General features: G+C 36.4%; 1 protein-coding gene across 2 annotated transcripts in view; it reads right to left on the bottom strand.

The window, feature by feature from the left end:
- LOC112618980 (T-cell receptor-associated transmembrane adapter 1) overlaps window positions 1-19,943 on the bottom strand; it is a 31,968-nt gene extending 12,025 nt beyond the window's left edge. Inside the window, exons 1-3 of one of the 2 annotated variants that reach the window (XM_025376685.1) lie at window positions 19,708-19,943; window positions 11,877-11,987; window positions 3,447-3,483 (exon numbers count right to left, since the gene is read on the bottom strand). In XM_025376685.1, the coding sequence (XP_025232470.1) occupies window positions 3,447-3,483; window positions 11,877-11,987; window positions 19,708-19,714 (155 nt within the window). In that variant the 5' untranslated portion in view covers window positions 19,715-19,943. The remainder of the gene's footprint in view (window positions 1-3,446; window positions 3,484-11,876; window positions 11,988-19,707) is intronic. The other variant, XM_025376686.1, reaches the window with a different exon arrangement.
- Between the last annotated feature and the right edge of the window lie 1,495 nt (window positions 19,944-21,438).

Raw genomic sequence — 21,438 nt, 5'->3', positions numbered from 1 at the left:
GAAAGGCGCCCAAGAGTTCTGTTGTCATCAGCATTCTCAACCTTGAGAACAGGTCAAGAGGACAGATGAGACTAGTTATATTTAGGTAGCATAGTTAGCAAAGAAGGGAAATACAGAAGATCCCCACCCTGCAGAGCTCCAGAAATTCAAGAAGTCACCTGAAAGTAGAAGAGTAGCTGAGCTGAATTAATGTTTTATGATAAAAGCACCTCCAGTGTCCCCCAGAAGCAGTTCATGAAAAGCTGCTGGAAATGTGTCCTAAGCTTTTTGAGAGACCCTGAAAACTGAGGAGTCATGATAAGCTTAATGTAATTGTGAACCTGACCTGCTTTCTTGAATTAGGGTGTGAACATACTGCAAGTGGGCAGGAATTTTCAGAGACATTAATTTTTATTCAATAAAGCGGCAGCTTTTTAGTCAACTACGCTCTATAAATAAAGTATTATATTACAAACCTTATTCTTCAAATGATAAAACCAAATTTCACCAATGCTCATTTCCCCCAAGACTGCGAATCCACTAATTGCAAGTCTGTTTAAAATCCAGAATTGCCTGGATCTCAGACCCATGATAGTCTCACAGTGTTATCCTTCCAATACAAACCAAAAGACAAGAATTATGTTTTAAATGAGAAAGAAAGTGACCCAAGGATAAATAGCAGAAAGTGTGTATTTGACTTTCTGCTTGATTTAAACGCTATGGTCTCCTTAAAGTGATCATGTTTCTGACCTACTATTGCAGGAAGGGCAGGGAATTGGGAAACAGAAATACAATGAGAGAAGCAATTCCTTTCCCTTCCAACATAAGCCAGTATTGAACAGGAGTGGGGAGAGAACTCAGTGCGATGGAAGTTTATTTCCTTCCTCTGTGGCCACAAACGATGTTGGAACTGAAGAGGCATCAGTAATGCAAGCCCCACCTAAGAAACATAGACCTTATTTTCACTTGCCCTGTTTTAACATTTAATGGATTGAGATAGTTTTTAGTTTGCTTATTGATTTGTTTGTGGAGCTTCCATGTCCCTTTACAAAAGTGATTTTGGTTCCCAAACCACATAATCAAGAGAAATAGACAAAATATAAAGTATATACATAAACTTGTGAATTAAAATGTCAACCCTTTTATATAGAAAAAATTTGCATTGTATATTCAAATTTTGCCTAACTGGAGATTTGTTACAATAGACAATAGACTATTTTATAAATCCTTAAGGAAAAGATTCATGCCTTTCCATCTTTGTATCTTTGTTGTTGCAGGACAGTTATGAGTGACTTTACATCAAACTGGCCCTTCCTTTCTTACTTCTAATTTTTAAAAATAACTGGAGAATGTGCTGGAAATGCAATCTTCAGAGATAAAGAAGAATCGGCTGGAACAGCCTAGGTTCTATTCTAGTCTTCTCATAGAAACAGGATATCCTTCAGTGCTTTAGTCCAGCATATCATGTTGCCCCTTAGGGATAAACCCAAAGGTGGGCTGCTTTCTGGGGTCCTTCAGTTGCAGTGCAGGTGGGGAACAGGAAGATGAGTTTCCATCCACCTTGGGCAGCTTTTCTGAATCTTGGGGAACTAGCTCCTAATGTATCTTAGACTTTGGTTGTCCTTTGCTGAGTATCGGTAAGTAATAAGCTCACTTTATGTAACTGATTGTGTGTTTTGTCTCGCCACGCTCAGGCAAAGTAGTAAATGTGCAACCCAAGACACAGTGGGCTGAAGCGCTCAGACCCCTATTCCTGGTGGTTGGCATAGTAATGACCCTTTGCTATTTTACATCCTCCCTTGGGATTGGTCATCAGCAAACTTACTTTGCAATTGTCTAGCACAGTGCCTATTTGTTGAGTGAATATTTATTGAATGAATAAATGCTATAAAAGCTTCCTTTTTACATTTGCCCTACAGCTAAGAGCCTGATTGCTTTGAGGCAGGTATTTTACCAATTTTCCCTCATTCCTCCCATCCTAATTCCTAAACCACCAACCTAATTTAGCTAAATAGTCAAATCACAAGACTTTCTATCACATTGCATCTTAATTGCCCTGCAAATTACAAGTATTAAATAGATCATCAAAGAGATTAGCATTTACTGTGTGGTTATACAGGATTTTCATCATTATGTGTTGTAAAAAGAAACCAAAAGAGCGATAAGCAAATCATTCTTGATATAAACTAATGACTTGAAAATTATCTAATGTTAAAGAATTCAATGTTAAGAGTAGTCGTAAAAGCAGATTTTGTGTGTGAGGGGGTGTGCCTGAAGCCCAGATCTTATACTTGCTGGAGAAATTTTCACATGGAAAAAGAATTAAAAAAAAAAAAGACCTTTAAGAGACAAAAAAGGCTTCTGATCTTATCCTACCCAGTGAGAAAGCTCTGTGTTTTTCAAAGACCTTTCAGTCTACCATTTCAGAAAGGTCTTGAAGAGCCCTCTAGGAAATTCTCTTTATTTAGATTTTTTTTTTTACTCCTAAAACAGAAATCTCCAATATATTGACATATCTAGGTCAGAATATACTATCCAAAAAAAGTAAAATTTCTTTACTATGATTTATGCCATCTTTTTAAAAAAATGTATACTACTATACAAATTTCTTTGCACATAGCTCATTAACTATTAAAGAGAATAAGTTATATCTATAACTGCATATTCTTTCAGAGTATCTGTTCATCACATTTCCCTATTGATTGACATTAACTTTACAAACAGCATAGGGCTATGATCTTTGTATATATCTATGTGTATACACATCTTTTTTTTTTTTTTTTTTCCTTGAGACAGTCTCACTCTGTCACCCAGCTGGAATGCAGTGGTGCCCTCTCGGCTCACTGCAACCTCTGCCTCCTGGGTTCAAGTGATTCTCCTGCCTCAGCCTCCTGAGTAGTTGGGACTACAGGCATGTGCCACCACACCCCGCTAATATTTTATTTTATTTTATTTTTGTATTTTTTGTAGAGACGGGGTTTCACCATGTTGGCCAGGATGGTCTCCATCTCCTGACCTCGTGATATGCCTGCCTCGGCCTCCCAGAGTGCTGGGATTACAGTTGTGAACCACCATGCCTGGCCCATGTATACATATCATAAATTGTATTAGGTTGCCAGATTGTTTTCTACTATGGATTTTGAAGTGTAGCACAATTCTGTATCTAAGGTGGATCATAATCTAGGATATCTGCCTCTGAAATTAATGAGAATTCTATAGTTACCAGGTTAGAATCTCATTTTATCCTTCAACCAGCTCTCTTGTTGACTCACAGTGTGCAAATAACTAGGAAAGATAATAATGTTATAGTTTCTAATCTTTAGATGAAAGTAAAAGTAATTAAAACTCACTTTTCATTTTATTTTAACCTAAGTATAATATCCATGAACCAAATCTTTAAACAATATAGCATTGTTACTTTCGCTTATTAGTTGAGAATCATGATACATGACTCAATCACAACATACCTGGGAATGTGGTCATTGGAGTAGCTGTACATTTTATCTGAAAGATATTCAGAATAGACAAGTTAAAAGGAATGTTGACATACCTTTGTTAAATATTCTAAAGTGTGTTCCGAGGGGAGCTTAGCCTCAATGTCACTTAATATATTTGAACAAGGCTCTCAGGGCACTTCTGATTGAAGTAGGGTTAAAGGTCTCTTGGGCCAATGAGATTTGCCTTTTACCAAATTACCAAGACAGAAAGATTTATATGATTTGAAGAAAAACCAGATGAACGTTCTTGGTAATTTGGGATGGAAACAGTGTAGCTTGGAGACAATGTACAGCCTGGATGCATGGCGGTTTTATGCACAGCAAACACTAAGTAGAGAGAACCGGAACCTTCCTTCCTGCCTTCCTTGTGGCTCCAGTCCATTGCAGGGCATGGCTGTACTTTCTGCCTTTGGGTTCCATGAAACACCTCTGCATTCTTGTAGGTTTTTATCTTTGCCCATGTGGTTTGAATAGGCTTTTCTTCCTTACCAAAAATGAAAAAATCAATAGGAGACTTTTCTTTTATCTATCTATCTATCTATCTATCTATCTATCTATCTATCTATCTATCTATATATCTACTTTTAACATTTCTTGGCATGAGTAACAACATAAAAATGATATTAAGGAAGTTGCTCTGATCATGACGCCATTTCATCCACATGGTACAAAGGAGTGGCAAGGAGAAATGAGTGTCCTAGAAAGAAGAGACCTGGAAAAAGTTGGAACACAGGCTCTAAAATTAAGCAAAACAGTAGAACAGTAGAAAAAAAAAAGTTCTTTTTGGTCTGCCAGGGCAAGACTTACCAGAGATATGTTGTAGGACAACAAAACCACACATACAAAAAAAAAAAAAAAACTATGTGATGAATCTCAGTAAGCAACTCATTGTTAAACCTTGAATGAGGCAATTCAAAGCCAAATAAAAGTATTTTTACCTCTTTACCTCTAGGTTAAATATAAGAATTCAAAAGCTATTTAACAAATATAGTTTTAAGAATTTTTTTTTAATGGAAGGGAATAGATTAATAATGAATTATTGAGAAAAATTAAGGGATATTCAAGGTACAATCTTAAGATCAATATTATAGAAAATTCTGTATTATCCATTCATCAGTAAATTTTCTTTGCTGTTGAACTAGATGCACATACACAGTACAATGTTTATTATATTTGAATGGCTTATTTTTCAACCTGGCATTAAATAAAAACCAAAACCTTGCAAAAAAGTTATTCATGTAAAAATAAAGACCACTATTATCTAACCCTCTGACAATAACCACAAGAAAATGGTGACCAAATGATTGTCTTTCAACTTGAACATATGAAAACACTGTATTAGTGAGGAAATAGCAATAACATTTTCAAATAATTCAGTAAGTCACCAAACAACTACAAAACTTATTTTAGTTAAATGCATGTGTAACAAAGTGGAGTTATTCTCCAGAGTTTATTAACTGTTAAAGAAACATTAGTGGAACAATTTATGAAAGTAATCATATTGGAGGATGAAATGGACATGTCAATGTGTTTGGAAGAACTCTGTGAAGGACTAAATGAGGGAAGATTTTGCAGATGCACTAAGCTGCTATGGGACCAAAAGTGATGAATGTATTCCACTTGGAATATGCCAGAAACATACTTCTAGCCCAGAGGAAATGTTCTACCATGAACTGCATGTAAAAGATGCAGTTATTTTCAACTACTTTCATATTAGTCTTGTGAATATGAGTGCACACAAATGGTGGGAGAAGCCTAGAGAGGTCTGAAACATGTTGCATAATAGGCACAAATTCGGCAAAATAAAAAATCCTGAGAAATGTAAATAGTATCAATAAGCATATAAAGAAAAAAGAGTTAATATAGACCAGGAAATTGTAAACTGATAAATAAGACATGACATAAAGTATATGTTGATTTTCTTCTATGTGAAGAAAATGTTTACACTCAGGCCACTAATTACTTTGCAGATTTGCCTGGAATTAAAGTAGATGCGTAAGAATTTAGTCAAATGGTAGCCTGATGTATAATGGAACAAATCCAGGGTTAAGAATTAGAAGACATGGATTTGGTACCAGTTTTGGAATGCATTTGCCCTGTGACAACACGCAAATTACTTTAAAACTCTGGTTCTCAATTTATCCATGAAGTAGGGACAATAATGCCTATATCACAGAGTACATGTCAGAAGTAAATGAAATAATTTCTGTAAAAAACATTTTTAATGACAAAGTTTGTTACTAATATTATACATACATTCTAAATACATATTATATAACAAGCCAGAATTTAATTGCACTCATTTGAGTCAGGAAGTTTCATTGAACGAGTTAGTTGAAAACAGGTTGGTATTATTAAGATGGTATGATATTTTAAAGTTAAAAGATTTATAAGGAATGCTTGATTTGAAATGAAATTACTAAAATCTCACCTTTGACAAAAGAAAAGTCACCAGTTGAGCATTAATTTGAAAGAAAAGGGAAAACATCAGCAAAAAATTTGAAAACAAAAGTGAAGAGTGTCATTGCTTAATAAGAATAGGAAAAAGTAGGTATAGAGTAAAAATAATTCCCCAAACAGGCTAATACTTTTAAAAGATAATGTGGATTTTTCAGTTGGAGGTGCTTGAAGTATGATCGCTGGTGCTGAGAAAGAATGCTAGCGTAACACATAAAAACTAACTCTGGCCGGGCGCGGTGGCTCATGCCTGTAATTCCAGCACTTTGGGAGGCCGAGGTGGGCAGATCACGAGGTCAGGAGATTGAGACCATCCTGGCCAACATGGTGAAACCCCATTGCTACTAAAATACAAAAAATTAGCTGGGCATGGTGTCGTGCACCTGTAGTCCCAGCTACTCAGGAGGCTGAGGCAGGAGAATCGCTTGAATCCAGGAGGCAGAGGTTGCAGTGAGCTGAGATCGTGCCACTGCACCCCAGCCTGGGCAACAGAGCAAGATTCTGTCTCAAATAAATAAATAAACAAACAAACAAACAAACTATATAGAATGGTAATGTGCTGAATGTATTATTAGGAGGGGGAAAAAAAGAAAAAAAAGTAAGGCAAAAAACTGTGTGGGAAAATGGAAATAGAAGCAACCATATAAAGGATACAATATTATAATGCGATGTTTAGATGGAAGGAAAGGGACTAAACCAATTTGGGGGGAAAATAAAGAAAACAAGTAATGGACAAAGGGAACACCTGAAATGGGATTTAAGAAGTTCAAGGGCACCCCATTCCCTGCTACTCTTAGGATGTAAATGTATAATCTGTGGCTGAGCCATCAGTACTTGGGGAATTTTGTTTTGCAGTCCTTCCTAGAAGAAGGTTATAATCTCTTTAAATGAGCAGTAGTAAAAAGTTCAGAGGTTACAGCTAAGAATAAAAGCCAGCAAGCTCAGGCTCCTGAAAAGTTCACTCTGTCATGAAGGCTCAAAAGTTTATTTAAAAATAAGTGGCATGACTTAATTTAAAAGCTGCCTGGTGATTTCAATGACATTTAGCAAAATAAAAAAAGTGTATGCTTTGCTATAAAGCAATGAAGTGTGCAAGACGTGCGTGGGAAGAACTAGGTGAGCTCTCATAATCCTCTCCGGTGATTCAGATGCAAACGCTTGTGGTCAGGTTTGTAGTTGAGAGGGTGCGATGCAAATATATTTGCTTTTATGTTTTTCCTCTTAGAGTGTTAACCCTCCTATGTACAAGAATAGACAACAGCACATAGTTTAAACTCCATAATAAAATTCCTCTGATGCGTGTTCAATGCGAAGATGCCATAATTTCCTACTGATAGGACTTTGATGTATGACCAAACCATACGCTTGTTTAACCTTCTTTCCAAACCAGAGAGGAAGAGTTGAACAAAGAATAGTTTTTGGATTTAAAGAAGCAAAAAGTTAATGCACTCCTATCAGAAAAAGAAACAAATATAATCCTCCTGAAGAACAGATTTGAACAAAGAATCACATAAAAATGAAGGATTTATTTCAGGGAGAATGAGAGAACTCCATTTCAAAGCTTCTACCCAGCTGCTACAGAAAACATCAAGGGGAGGCTTATCTGGTCTATCTGATTGAATGTGCAGATATTGTATTGTTGCTGAAATGGAGATTTTCTTTTGAACGCTATTTATTACACCCGCAAAACTTATTCACTGACTAACCAAGGTGGAGTCAGATCTTGCAAGTTTCTTAGCCACAAAGAGTAACACAAAGGTACAAACATAAAAAGTTACATGAGGCCAGATACAGGGGCATTGCATTCACAGCCCAAGTGGCAGAAAAGCTGCCTGATACAATAGAGTCTCTTTTATTATAGTTTGTTTGTCCAAGAGAAATAAGGCAGGAAGGCGTCTTCAGGAAGACTGGGAAGGAACTGAACTGTTTGCAGAGCAGTTCTGAAATATATCTGAAATCTCTGGGTTAGAAACAAAGATAGTTCTGTTTGTTCATATGGGATGAAAAGAATGGCAGAGCTATTACTAATACTTGGGAAAAGATGTTAGGAGAAATTGGGGCAGAGAGAAAGGGTGGAGGAGAGATAAGCACAAAGGACATTCTCAGCATTGATGAATACATCAATTGCACACCAATAAAATGCAAATTCCAGTGTATGCTCCACCTAAGAAGGGCAAATTCTGCTCAAATAAAAAGTTTTGTGATAAGCGAATGTTTAGAACCAATTTCATAAAACCCTACAGAAAACTCTCTGAAATGGCCTGAATGTGACTTACATGACCACAACAGTTAGTGCTAAAGCTCGGTATTGTACAGATTTGTTAAATAATATAGAGATGAGGAAAGTGAAGTTGGAGCTGGAGAGGACTTAGAGGGGCATAGGGATGGTGGGAGCAGCAAAGTAGCCAGAGAAACCAATGTTCACCAAAATAACAGATGTGAAAATTAAATGGGATGAGATGTAGCCATAGTAGATCCTTAATACTTATTTGTGGAAAGAGGGAAGGAAGCAAGAGGGCCACCAGGTATGGTGATGGGCTGTACCAGATCTAGGATTGACCTACTAAGTCCCCAGTGCTATGCAAAGATTTTGTGTGTGTGTGTGTGTGTGTGTGTGTGTGTGTGTGTGTGTAATTCTTATAAGAACCCTAGGGTCTAGATGGTATTTTCCCTATCTTGTAGATAAGGAAACTGAAACTCAGAGAAATTATGTTACTTGTGCAAGATCTCCCAGCTAAATACTGAGGGCAGAGTTATAATTTACATCAGGTCTACTTCAAAGGTATACTATTAAAAACAATTGAGAGAAGCAAAATTTATTTAAAAAATACATCAATAAATGCAATTTATTGTTTGCTGTTTTCTTAAAAATGTTCTTTCCCATTACACTACTTTTAGGTAATACAGCCATTTATGGCATGCCTGGGGCAGTAAGAGTTTGCACAATTGAAAAGAAAAAAATCTGTCCTGAAATAGCAAGATTAAACAGTGTTGCCTTTCTTTTTTTTTTTTTTGACAGAGTCCCGCTCTGTTGCCCAGGCTGGAGTGCAGTGGCTCTATTTCAGCTCACTGCAACCTCTGCCTCCTGGGTTCAAGCAATTCTCCTGCCTCAGCCTCCCAAGCAGCTGGGATTACAGGCGTGCACCACTATGCCTAGCTAATTTTTGTAATTTTCATAGAGATGGAGTGTGTCCATGTTGGCCAGGATGGTCTCGAACTCCTGACCTTAGGCGATCCACCCACCTCCACCTCCCAAAGTGCTAGGATTACAGGCGCTGTTTTTTTTAACTACCAAAGGTGCTGCTTTTTAAAGTAAGGCTACCATCTTTCTGCAGTGGTCAACTTACCATAATAAGCAACTACAGAAAGGAGTTTGCATGGAGGCAAAAAGGTGTGGATGTGGGTAAATAAATCCCAATGCACAAACTATCAAAAATGAGAATTGTAAAACCTATTTACAATGAGTTGTAAAAGACTAATACAGCTGAATACTTCTGGGGCGGAAGTACTAGATTAGTGAAATTATACCAGTCTTGATCTTGATGATGATAAAAAGTGGTTTTTAACATCCATAATTCAATGCAATCATATGACTGAAAACACTGACTATTTAGGTTGAAAGTAAATAGGTCACATTTGCTAGATAACTTTTAAGTTAGACAAGTGAGCTCAAGGTAAACATGTCAGTGTCTACCTGTTACCTGGCCCCTCAGCAATCTTAAAAGGATTATCAATGGAATCAATGAAGGAGTGAGGTACTAATTCAGGTTACTGTTCTTGTCTTGGTTGTCACCTTAAATTTTTTACTCTCTGTAGATCTCAATTCACATATATTTTTGTAATTCAGACTATAATATTATCTGGATTTATAAGATATCTTAATGAAGAAGTTAAAATAGCCATTTTGATATATAAAGCAAAGTACTACTCTGAGCTCATTATTATCTATAAAAGAGGGATACTGTAGATGTTTGATGATGGGTCATTTACACATCTGACTTATAAAGTTTATGGTTTTTTTTTTTTTTGAGACGGAGTCTCGCTCTGTCGCCCAGGCTGGAGTGCAGTGGCGCGATCTCAGCTCACTGCAAGCTCCGCCTCCCGGGTTCCCGCCATTCTCCTGGCTCAGCCTCCCGAGTAGCTGGGACTACAGGCGCCCACAACCGCGCCCGGCTAGTTTTTTGTATTTTCAGTAGAGACGGGGTTTCACCGTGGTCTCGATCTCCTGACCTCGTGATCCGCCCACCTCGGCCTCCCAAAGTGCTGGGATTACAGGCATGAGCCACTGCGCCCAGCCAAAGTTTATGTTTATTTGAAAATATATTTGATTTTTAAAAGACTTACTGAAAGCATTGCTAATGAAAAAGGATTGCTTGTCATAAATTTTACCTTAGCCGTAGAATTGATATAACAGAGATCCAAAAAGAGTGTTGGGTTTCTGGCTGAGGACAACTGGTCAACAATGTCAAAATAGGATGTGCTGGTAGAAACCTTTTGGGACAGAGAATTAGAAAAACTGGACACTTATCGCTGATTTTGCTATTGAATAGATGTGTGGCTTCAGCTAGACCGCTCCATTTTCGAGTACCTCTCATCTTATTTTCAAACCTGCATGACGATAATCCCTTCTTCATATTTTTATGTTAGTATTATCAATGCTTACTTAAGATATTTCTAAATGAAATAAAGACATTTGCTGCAATCTGACCATTGTTCTAAATTAGCTCCATGCAATTTTCCTTGGACACATGGGTCTAAGTTAATTTTGTTAACTTAGTTTTATTTCATTTCCTCTGTTAAAAGGAAATGCATTTATCCTTTCTTTTCTTTTATTACCACTTCAATGTCCCGCCCCAAGGGTTTCTTGGTATTTACACATCTTCCAGGCTGGGCGTGGTTGCTTACAACTGTAATCTCAGTGTTTTGGGAGGCCAAGGCAGAAGGATGGCTTGAGAACAAGAGTCGGAGATCAGCCTGGGCAACACAGTGAGACTCCCATGTCTACAAAAAAATTCTGAAAATTAGCTGGATGTGTTTGTGCATGCCTGTAATTCTAGCTACTTGAGAGGCTGAGGCAAGAGGATTGTTTGAGCACAGAAGTTTGAGGCTGCAGTGAGTTAATCAAGCCACTGCATTCCAGCCTGGGCGACACAGCAAAATGCTGTCTCAAAAAAAAAAAAAAAAAGATACCTTCCAGCAATAGTTGAACTTTCATTCTCCCACCCATCCATATGTATGCAACATGTAATGGATTCAGCATGGATCCATGCATATTCAACGTGAATTGGATGCCTACAGCATACAAAGGCTGTGCCATCTGCTGGACTTTAGGCCATTTCAGTTGTGGCATACGCAGATTGAAAGCCATATCGTTAAAACTTATACCCAGCATGTTGAAAAAGCAAAGCTGACCGTGGCAGATACTCTTGACCTCTCCTAGACTCTGGGAGTGTTTGACAGCAAGCCCATATTTCGATCTATTCCTTTTCCAGTTGTCTTCTGAGTCCGCTCCTGTGTGTTGCACTTGAGAATGCCTGACTGATCCTGAGAAGATTAAGTTGGCTTGAACGGAATCTTAAAGAGCTAGACTTCCCTTTGTTTATTTTGTATCAGAGAGCGCCTTGATGGCTGCCCCAGCATAGACTACAATTTCATAGGTTTTTCAATTGGAGGAGGAAAAACATATTTACCAGGATAATCCCGTCCCACTCTACACCCTAAAGCAGAGTTCCTAAATTGGATAATTTTTTCACATTCCTAATATGATTGCATTCTTAAATAAGAGAACCCTTTGGGTGAGAAAAATTAGCAAATAGATTTTCTGTAGATAAAAATATCCTGTTGAATGACATTTCATAAAATTGTCTGCTTCCATAGGTTTTCCAGTGACTCCATAGTCTCCATTCAAGCAGGTACCATGTGAAATCTGTCAAAATGTCTTACCTTGTCGTTGCTTTTCCACATAGTGGGAAATATTGAAGATCAGTGATATAACCAAAGCCAAGCCCAGCAATGCCAGAAGTCCCCAGAGGAAAAAGGGGCACCCAGAGTTTCCTGGAAATTAAAATACACATACACATAATACAATAGCTGCTTACCCATTTGTTTTGGTCTGGCTATTGCCATGATTAAAGCTGTTGTATTTATTCACAATGAAGGACACATTCTCTACCAGGAAAGTAATTAATATGCATAACTTTTTTCAGTTTTCAAAGTGGGTGTTGGTGTTAAGTCGCTGAATTCAGCATGGGCAAAAGGATTCAAGTTTCTCACATTTTGAATGTTTATGAAATAAATGACTTTTTTGTGTAGCTACTAAAAGGTGACAAGTGGTGACTGATAAAAAAACTTTTGTTCAAAAAGCAACAACATTCAAATTACCAAGAATTCTAATTTGCTGTACTTTTCACCTTTCTTTAATCCTCAGACTATAACCATACATGCTTTTCTTATTTACAGAAAATCGCCTGTTCTCTTCCATTAATCTCAGTAGTATAGAATATGATGTGTTGGGATAAAACAATAATTCTGGAACCCAGTTTTGTTAAGATTGGCCACAGGGAGCTTTTCTCATACTATGTAGAGCCCCATGAATGGAAAGTGGAAAGTTAATTACACTTCTCTTTCCCCTAGGCCTACACAGGGTCAGAATAATCAGTATTACTGTCTTCCACCCCCACATCTTGTCCCAGTAAAAGGTCTTCAGGGGCAATGACACACATGGAGAGGTCATCTCCTATAACAATGCCTCCTGGAATACCTCCTGAAGGACCTACCTGAGGCTGTTTTACAGTTAACTTTTTTTGTAAGTAGAAGTATACTCTAAGGTAATGATAAAAGCATAGTATAGTAAATACATAAACCAGTAATATAGTCATTTATTATCATTACCAATTATTCTGTACATAATTGTATGTGCTATACTTTTCTACAACTGACAGCACAGTAGGTTTGTTTACACCAGCATCACCATAAACATATGAGTAATGCATTGCACTATGACATCCCAACAGTCATGATGTCACTAAATGATAAACATTTTTCAGCCCCATTATAATCTTATGGGACCACCATAAAATATGTGGTCAATCATCGACCAAAACACTGTTTTTGTGTGTGTGTGTGTGTGTGTGTGTGTGTTTGAGATGGAGTCTTGCTCTTTCACCCAGGCTGAAGTGCAGTGGCATGATCTCGGCTCACTACAACCTCCATCTCCCAGGTTCAGGCAATTCTCCTGTCTCAGCCTCCCAAGTAGCTGGGATTACAGGCATGCACCACCACGCCCGGCTAATTTTTGCGTTTTTAGTAGAGACAGGGTTTCACCATGCTGGCCAGGCTGGTCTTGAACTCCTGACCTCAAGTGATCCACCCACCTCGGCCTCCCAAAGTGCTGAGATTACAGGTGTGAGACATCGGGCCCAGTTGGACCAAAACATTGTTACACAGCACATGACTGTACATTGTACAATGACAATTATATAATATAACATAATATAGTATAGAACAACTTCCCTACAAACACATTTTATAGTTAATTTATTAGAGTTGACCAGGGAGTCGCACTGGTTAAAATTAAGCATTTAATGGATGCAGTAATAATTTACCTTTGGCCAAATTGGACTTGTAACCCTGCTTTAGACATAGTTCAAGCTATAATTATTGCATCCAATTTCTATAGTATATACTTTGGGACCTTGTTCATTCACTCATCAAATGCTGAAAGGATGAGAAACTGATTTCGGAAAGATTATTTTGACCTTGCCTGTGTGAAACTACCTGGATCTACCCATATGGAAGTAAAATAGACTTTGATGATTTTCTATTCTGGGACATGTCCCAGTTATGTTTTCAAAATTTCTTAAGGGAATGTCAAGACTGCTTCCATCTCACCGACCATTAAAGCATACAATCTGCCTAAAATGGCAACAGAGAGTTGAACTTCATGTTGTAGTCAGAAAATAAAATTTAAAATTCTCTGTTGCTCTTTCTTATTTGCTTCCATTTTCCACATTTGGGCCTTTGTTCTCAGGACAAAATAAAACATGTTTTAAGAAAAAGAACCAGCCGTATGAAACTCTCCATTGAATACATTAATTTCAGGGATACTATGAACTGGAAGATATTATTAAATACATCCCATAGTGTCTCAAATATAAAGGCCTGGGGATTTCCTTAAGAACTGGCACATTTTTGCTATTATATCCCATGTGAATATTGTACTTGGTCATCTGTCTGTCTTTGATACACAATCTACTTTAAGCAAATCTCCAGAACTTTATGATACTCATTTTTGTGAACTAATCGTATCCCTTTTTCCTTATTTTCTCTTCACTTTGACTTATTTGGTTATCTTTTGTACTGTTACACTTATTTCTAATACCCCTTTTTCTGGGGGAGGGGTAAATAAATACATGGAAAATAATAATAAATCTCTAGCACTTATCACCCTTGGGAACACTAATAAAAATCAATCTCCTTTCTACTTAGCATTTTTTTCTTTCTATTTCCCATAACACATAGCATTTAGTATATACTCAATACATAGTTATGGTTTGAATAAATAAAACATAGTACAATATAACCAATCATACTTCAAGGAGGTAAACAGAAAGCCCTAATCTTATTTTTTAAATTACACTGAATCTAGCTATAAATCATCCAATCATTTGGACAAAATTATACTCCAAATAGAAGTTTTGCTTTCTCCTTTCCAATTAAAGAGAATTGAAATAGTTGGATTAGTACATTAATTGCTATAAGAAGATAATTTGACTCTCAGCTACAAAGAAACAACCTAATCAATATCACAAGCCTATATGCTACACTGAAAGCTTTTGGGAAAGTCCTAATAATTTTCAGGAAATATGTCAGAAACACTGAGGCAAAAACTTGGGTCACACTGTACATTTCTTTAGGGTTGTGTTTTGTCATTTACTGTTAGAGTAAATTTGCCCCACATAACCACCTGGAGGGCTTTTAAAACACAATCTAAATTCTAATATTGGGGAGTAGTTTAAGTATGTGTGATGTAGTTTCACATGGTCTCTGGTTTCCTCTGCTTTTGGGGTCCATAATTCCTAATACTTCTGTTTTCCAAGTTTTTAAAAATAGAATTATATACATTTTAAACAGGAAGATTTTTATTTAGAGGCTTTGTATTTTATGACATTCTTAATATCTTTCATGATTTTTTGATTGCCAACAATAAATACCCCCATTTTGAAAACCAATGCACACACATGAGAAGAGTAGATATTAAGTAGATAATGGTGGACATTTTCAACTTGAATTCAGTTCTGCATAAATAAATGTACACACACACACAGACACACACACACACACTTAATACCTCCCCTTACCCAGTAATGCTAAATACGCAGTATAAATATCTCCATACTCTTGTGGGTATCTACTTAGTACAGACAGTGCCTCTTAGAACATTGGATGCGCAAAGTGCTTAAAACTTTTTGCCCAACAAGTGTGACCTTTAGTATCAATATCCATTAATTGTAACTACTTTCATTTGTATAGCTTTGATCAATTTTTAAAAACTCCCACACAATTTGAATTCAGCTGTTTACACTGTTAAAAAGCCAAAGGCTTTAAGAAATTATCAGAGCGGCAATGGCAGCTAGGAAAATCATGATTTAAGTTTCTCTCCAGCTTCCAACTACCAGGGGCTAATAGTGGTGGGTTTAATTATAAAACCTCTGACTCCCTTAAAGCCAACAGTAATTGGCAGGCACTGTCTTTGAAATTCACAATTGCATGTGTTCTGGAAGGAAACCCAGCTAAGCAAATATAATGTCTTTCTGCTGGCAGATTTGATTTACACAGAAGCCTTTACTTAAACAATTAACAATAGGAAAAGCAATAAATAGAATGCCTTAATTGTTTTTACTTCAGGCTGTCTTTAACTGAGACAAGTGTATGAGTTTATAGTATATTACAGCATATAGCTTCTCTTAATGGCTTCCCTTGGCTTGTAAACTCTGTCAGAGCAATGAACATCTCTTTGCATTCCATGAATGTGTAGATTTATTTTAGGCACCCAGATCTCAATAGCAGTATTATGATCCCCATGGGTCTGCTTATAAAATGAGTTTTTCTTACCATGGTGGTGGTTGGTACTAAATAAGGCACATTCTTGATGATATTTTGAATGTGACACGTCATCACTACACCCACAATCCCAACCACTGCCCATCATCCCACAATAAAAGACATTTGAATCATGGATATCAGCACAGGAGGGGGCTCTCAAATCAGTTCCAGGCTTTCAAGTAAAATACCATGCTGTCTTTAATGCAAATCTGAAATCCACTGACTTTAAGTGTCTATTATGAACAGGGAGTTATTTGAGAAGTAAATGGTATGTATTGGGGAATGAGCTGTGATGGGGAAAGAGAAAATAGCAATATTAGCTTTGGATTACCTATTTTCAAACTGGAAAAGGGAATGAGAGTAGTCACTAGTTGTGTGGCTGGTTGTGTGCAAATCACTGAACCTCACTAAGACAATTGTAACCCTGGAGTTCGTATCTTCATCTGTGTTACATTAAGGCTACCTCTTCCTAGCACATCATGATTCCCCTCAATCAACACTTTATTTAATTTAATTGAAGAAAGTATAAATGTGAAAGTAAGGTGGAGGGCAGAAGAGAGTAAATTATGATACCTCCAATGCTAGACTCTTCATTGCTTCTACAATTAAACTTTACCTGAGATTGGTAAACCTCAGAAATTCTACTGAGATTAAAGTGCTGCTGTAGATGAACCTGTCTTTCTCTGTATTTAGTGACTCCATATATGTGTACTTATTGTTTATTTGAGAAGAACCTTAGTAAGATCCTCTGAAGATGGCATGGTTGTGTGGAAACTTTCATCCAATAAAATACTTTATTATGTTTCTTTTAATATTTCAAGAAGGCCTATTAATTTTGTCATCTCTTCCCTTTAATTCTGAAATGCTGAGAAGATTATGTGTAATCAAAAATGTCTGGAAAAGTGCCCAATAATGATTTCTCTTATTCACTAGCAATTTGTGGACATTTATTACTTGGAACTGTGATCTTTAATTGACAGTCTTTCCTGGATTGACTTTTCTTAAAAACACTGCCCAACTCATAATATTACCTAAATTAAATGGAGAAACATTGTCTTTGACCCATCTGAGTTTAAAAGATAATTTACAAGTTAGTCCCACCCAGTCTCTAAAAGAAAGGATTTCATTGTTCTCAAAAGGTGATGAGGCTCAAGAGAAGATAAAACTGAGTAAAGAAAATTGAGACTCCTTTTTTTAAAAAAATGAAGATGAGTAAACTAAATTGTGAATCATTATTTAAATTAATGATAGACCAAAGGACTTGTTTTCACCATTTGATTCCATTAATATTGATTTTGTGTAAATGCAGAAACACAGCAGGAATTATGATACTAGAACATTGTGGATAATGCAGTGACTACAGGCATATAGATAAGAAAAAAGAAAATACTCGGGTTTTTGTTTTCATACATAGTTTTACTTAACTAGAAATAATTATTCTTTTGCGTGTGTTCAAATTTATTTTTTATTTTACCTATCTAAATATAAAAAATACTATCATCTGATTCTCTTCTTTCATGTGAAACTTTGTTTTGTTTTGACTTTTAATACTTGTGAGGCTTTTAAATACTTTGTCTTTGCATCTCTTCTGTGAAATTGTAAAAGTTCTCAACTGATGATGGAGGAGCTCCTGTATTAAACCCAAAGGGGAAGTCTGAACTACAAAATTCTGTGGAGGAAATGTTACCATATCTCTTCTAAATTTAGAATTAATTAGTCCCAAAAATAGTTGAATGTCATATTCACTGTCTTTGGCCTTCCCATGCTTTCTGAGTTCCCCATCATCATCAGCTCATGGCAATTATACTTAGTAATGCTATGTTCATTTCTTGCAGGGCACTAGAAAAATGGGGACACTTGTTTTTGTTCTTTGCTCAAGTATGAACTGGTAAAGAAAAGGAGAGGTATGAAAATTGTACGTCAGCTTATGGTCCCTGTGTGATTTATGTAATCAACTGATTGTAAGATCCATCAAACAGAACAATGGAAGCCAATTCACAGAAATTATAATATATGCAATCTTTACTCCATAGCTGGCCTATACAAATTGGTATTAAAAGTACTATAAGCATAATAATTAAGCAAAAGATGTAATCAAACTATTGCAAATGATAGAGTTATAAACAGTTTAAAAATCCATGCAAAAATGTTCAACCTCATTATAATCAAAGTAATGCATATTAAACAATGAGTTAGCATGTTGTGCTTATGAAATTAGTGAAGATTTTTTAAACAAGATCAGCTTGTGAGGGAGAAGCACTGCTAGAATGAAAGGGAATTGGCATCACTCTTGGAAAAGCGATTTGGCAATAATGAGATTTAAAATGCTCGTAATCTCTTAGTAATTTCAGTTCTAGAAAGTTTTTCTGAGAAAATAACCCTTACTACGGAAAAAGCTATAGAGTTGTTCATCTTTCTGCCATATAAAAATATTTTTAAAAGCTGTGTACAATAGGGCTGGGCGCGGTGACTCACGCCTGTAATCTCAGCACTTTGGGAAGCCAAGGCAGGCAGATCATGAGGTCAAGAGATCGAGACCATCCTGGCCAACACTGTGAAACCCCGTCTCTACTAGAAATACAAAAATTAGCCAAGCGTGGTGGCGTGCACCTGTAGACCCAGATACTCGGGAGGCAGGAGAATTCCTTGAACCTGGGAGGCAGAGGTTGCAGTGAGCCAAGATTGCGCCACTGCGCTCCTGCCTGGCGACAAAGAGAGACTGTCTCAAAAAAAAAAAAACAACAAAAAACTATATACAACATAAATGTTTGGCAATAAACAAATGACTAAACTATGAATAGATGTCATTTTTGTTCATTCATTTAAAATGATTAGGCAGAAGTTATATTAAAAAGGGACGTGGTTATATTAGTGAAAAAAGCTGGATATATTATGTACATTATCATTTCAGTTATGTAAAGCAAACATGTAGAATGTATATAAATAAAAATTGAAAGGAAATACAACATATTTTGTGTTTTTAAGGTGATGGAAAATATGTATGAATTTTTAATATGTATTTCACAGTTCTCTCACATTACATAAAATTCATGTTTTCTTTTGCAACAAAAAGATGTTTAATAAATTAAAAGTACATAAAAGAATACAGGAGGAATGAACCATCAACATGGATTCACAACAGCAATCAATATGGATCCAACCCTTTCACAACAGCGAGTCAATATGGATCCAACCCTCATGATTAATCGCACAGCAATTGAATTTTCACTGGCCTTTTCAAAATTGTCATCTCTCTGAATGTTGACAATTTAATTGCTTTCTAGAAAATACTATAGTGCCTAATCTCTGAGGAATTAGAATTACACCTATCCTGTTTAATAGCTAAACTAAACTAAAGAGGAATACACATAGTCAACAAAAGCTTCTTTAAAAATAACAAGTACTTCACATGGCATAATTATCAGTGAACGCTTACTGAACAGCTGTAATTAGATTTACATTCTAAAACACTGTCCACATTTTTCTTTCAAAAGAATAACGTCAACTTATTAGCATGTTTCAAAATATATTTTAATTATACTAAAAGTTATCCAACATTTTAAAAATAACTACTTTCTAAATACTAAGGGTCTTCTCATTAGGACTTAGAAATTATTAAGTGAATTTTTAGACACACAAATGGAACAAAAACATTTAAAATGCCACTTACCTGACATGCTTCTTTTTTTAGAGAAATCTTTATCTAGCCATAAGACAAATATATAGATTAAAAATCCTCCTACAAACTTCTTTCCTAGGTAATGTTGCTATGTTATGTTAAAAGCAGCATGACAGTAAAACTTATCTTTATCTGTGCCTCAGATTCTTTTCTCTTCTGTTTCTTAAAATCTTTTGTGTGTACTTTGTTTCAGTTACAAACAGGAAATGTGGTGAAGGAGGTGTCTTGAGTTTTGATCTGAAAACAGTCGACTTAAATTGTGTAACGTGGGAAGAAAAATCCCACATGCCTTTGTAATCTGACATTTGAATTTTTATCAATACCTGAGTCTATTTGAAAAATAAATAAATAAAGGTATGAATTCAACTAGGAGGGATTTTCCTATCTCTGGAGAGAATCCAGTCAGCTCTTCACAAGTAAATTCACATGGAAACAAAATAAGATACACTAAACTGAGAGTAAATAGTAAGCAACCCCTGGGTGTGCTCAGCTATTGTATTTTCTTGAGCCATGATGGAGGACAGGGAGTTAATATTTTTTGGGCACTTAGTATGTATCAGTTGCCTTCTATACTTTCGCTTAATGGGAGGCTAGATGCCTGTCTTATTTCCTGACAATCCTCACCTTGTCAGCATGAGTTTCTCTGTCCAATCTAGAGCCACCTGACAACAAGCTCCTGCTCTCAACTACCACCCAGAGTCTTAATAGCAGCAGTTCTTACAGGCTGGTATACGTAAGTATGCTATATGATGCTAGTTTAAAATCCTGGGCCCATCTGAATCAGACTATTTAGGGTGAAGCACTAGAATCTGCACTTTAACAAGCAGATTTTCTGAGTGCATTTTAAATTACATATATTGTATATGATAAACTATTTTAATATAGATGTTCTGGACAATGCTTTCGGAAACTCATATGGAATAGAATCTATCTTATTCATTATTACAATTTCATAACTAGAATTATGCACACCGGCACGTTGCAGGTCTCAATAAATACTCTCAGTGATTGAAAAAACAAAACGATGAGTGGCTTGTGCTTTTTCCTCCATTATAGAAAATAACTCCCTAGTAAGCAAAATACAGTGCATCTTATCCTTTGGACAAAGCCAGCTAAACACTAACAAATTTTTCCATTTCAATCACTTCCCCTCAAATACTTTTTGGTGAATCATTGACTCAGAGGCTGTAAAACTGAAAGAGACCTTGGAGTTTCTCTGGTCTAATCTTCCTTAAAAGGCATTTTTAAAGTATGTTCCATAGAACGCTCGGTCTTTAAGAAACTCAGAAGACAAATGTTTCTTCAACAAATATATTTGGAAAAGCTATATAGCTTTATTTTTACCTCCGCAGATACATATTAAAGGCTTAGGTAAGTCCTGTGAAAAGGAAACCCAAACAATATTTTTATGGGAGTTTTTCTAAACTTATTTGACCAGAGGACTCTCTATTCAGCAGCTAACCATGAGCAAAGTGACAGGTTTTATGACGCAGGCCTGGATGCTCACAGAACAAGACTTCAGGGAACAGCAGCCTCAGGTTCATGCAGGGATCAGAGGACAACAATCAGAAGGTTTCATCCTAGAATTAAATGGAACATAGGGAGGAAGACTGCTGAAAAGTTGAATCCCAGACATTCAGGAGGGTTCGGGCACCTGATAAATCAGTTTGAGAGGAGAGGGCCTAGTTATGGCCTTGAGGAGTTGAGCTTTGGTCCTGAAAG

The sequence above is a fragment of the Theropithecus gelada genome, chromosome 2 (assembly GCF_003255815.1).
Source record: "Theropithecus gelada isolate Dixy chromosome 2, Tgel_1.0, whole genome shotgun sequence".
Classification (NCBI taxonomy): Eukaryota; Metazoa; Chordata; class Mammalia; order Primates; family Cercopithecidae; genus Theropithecus; species Theropithecus gelada.
The sequence above is the reverse complement of the archived record's forward strand: the minus strand, read 5'-3'. Positions and strand labels throughout refer to the sequence as shown.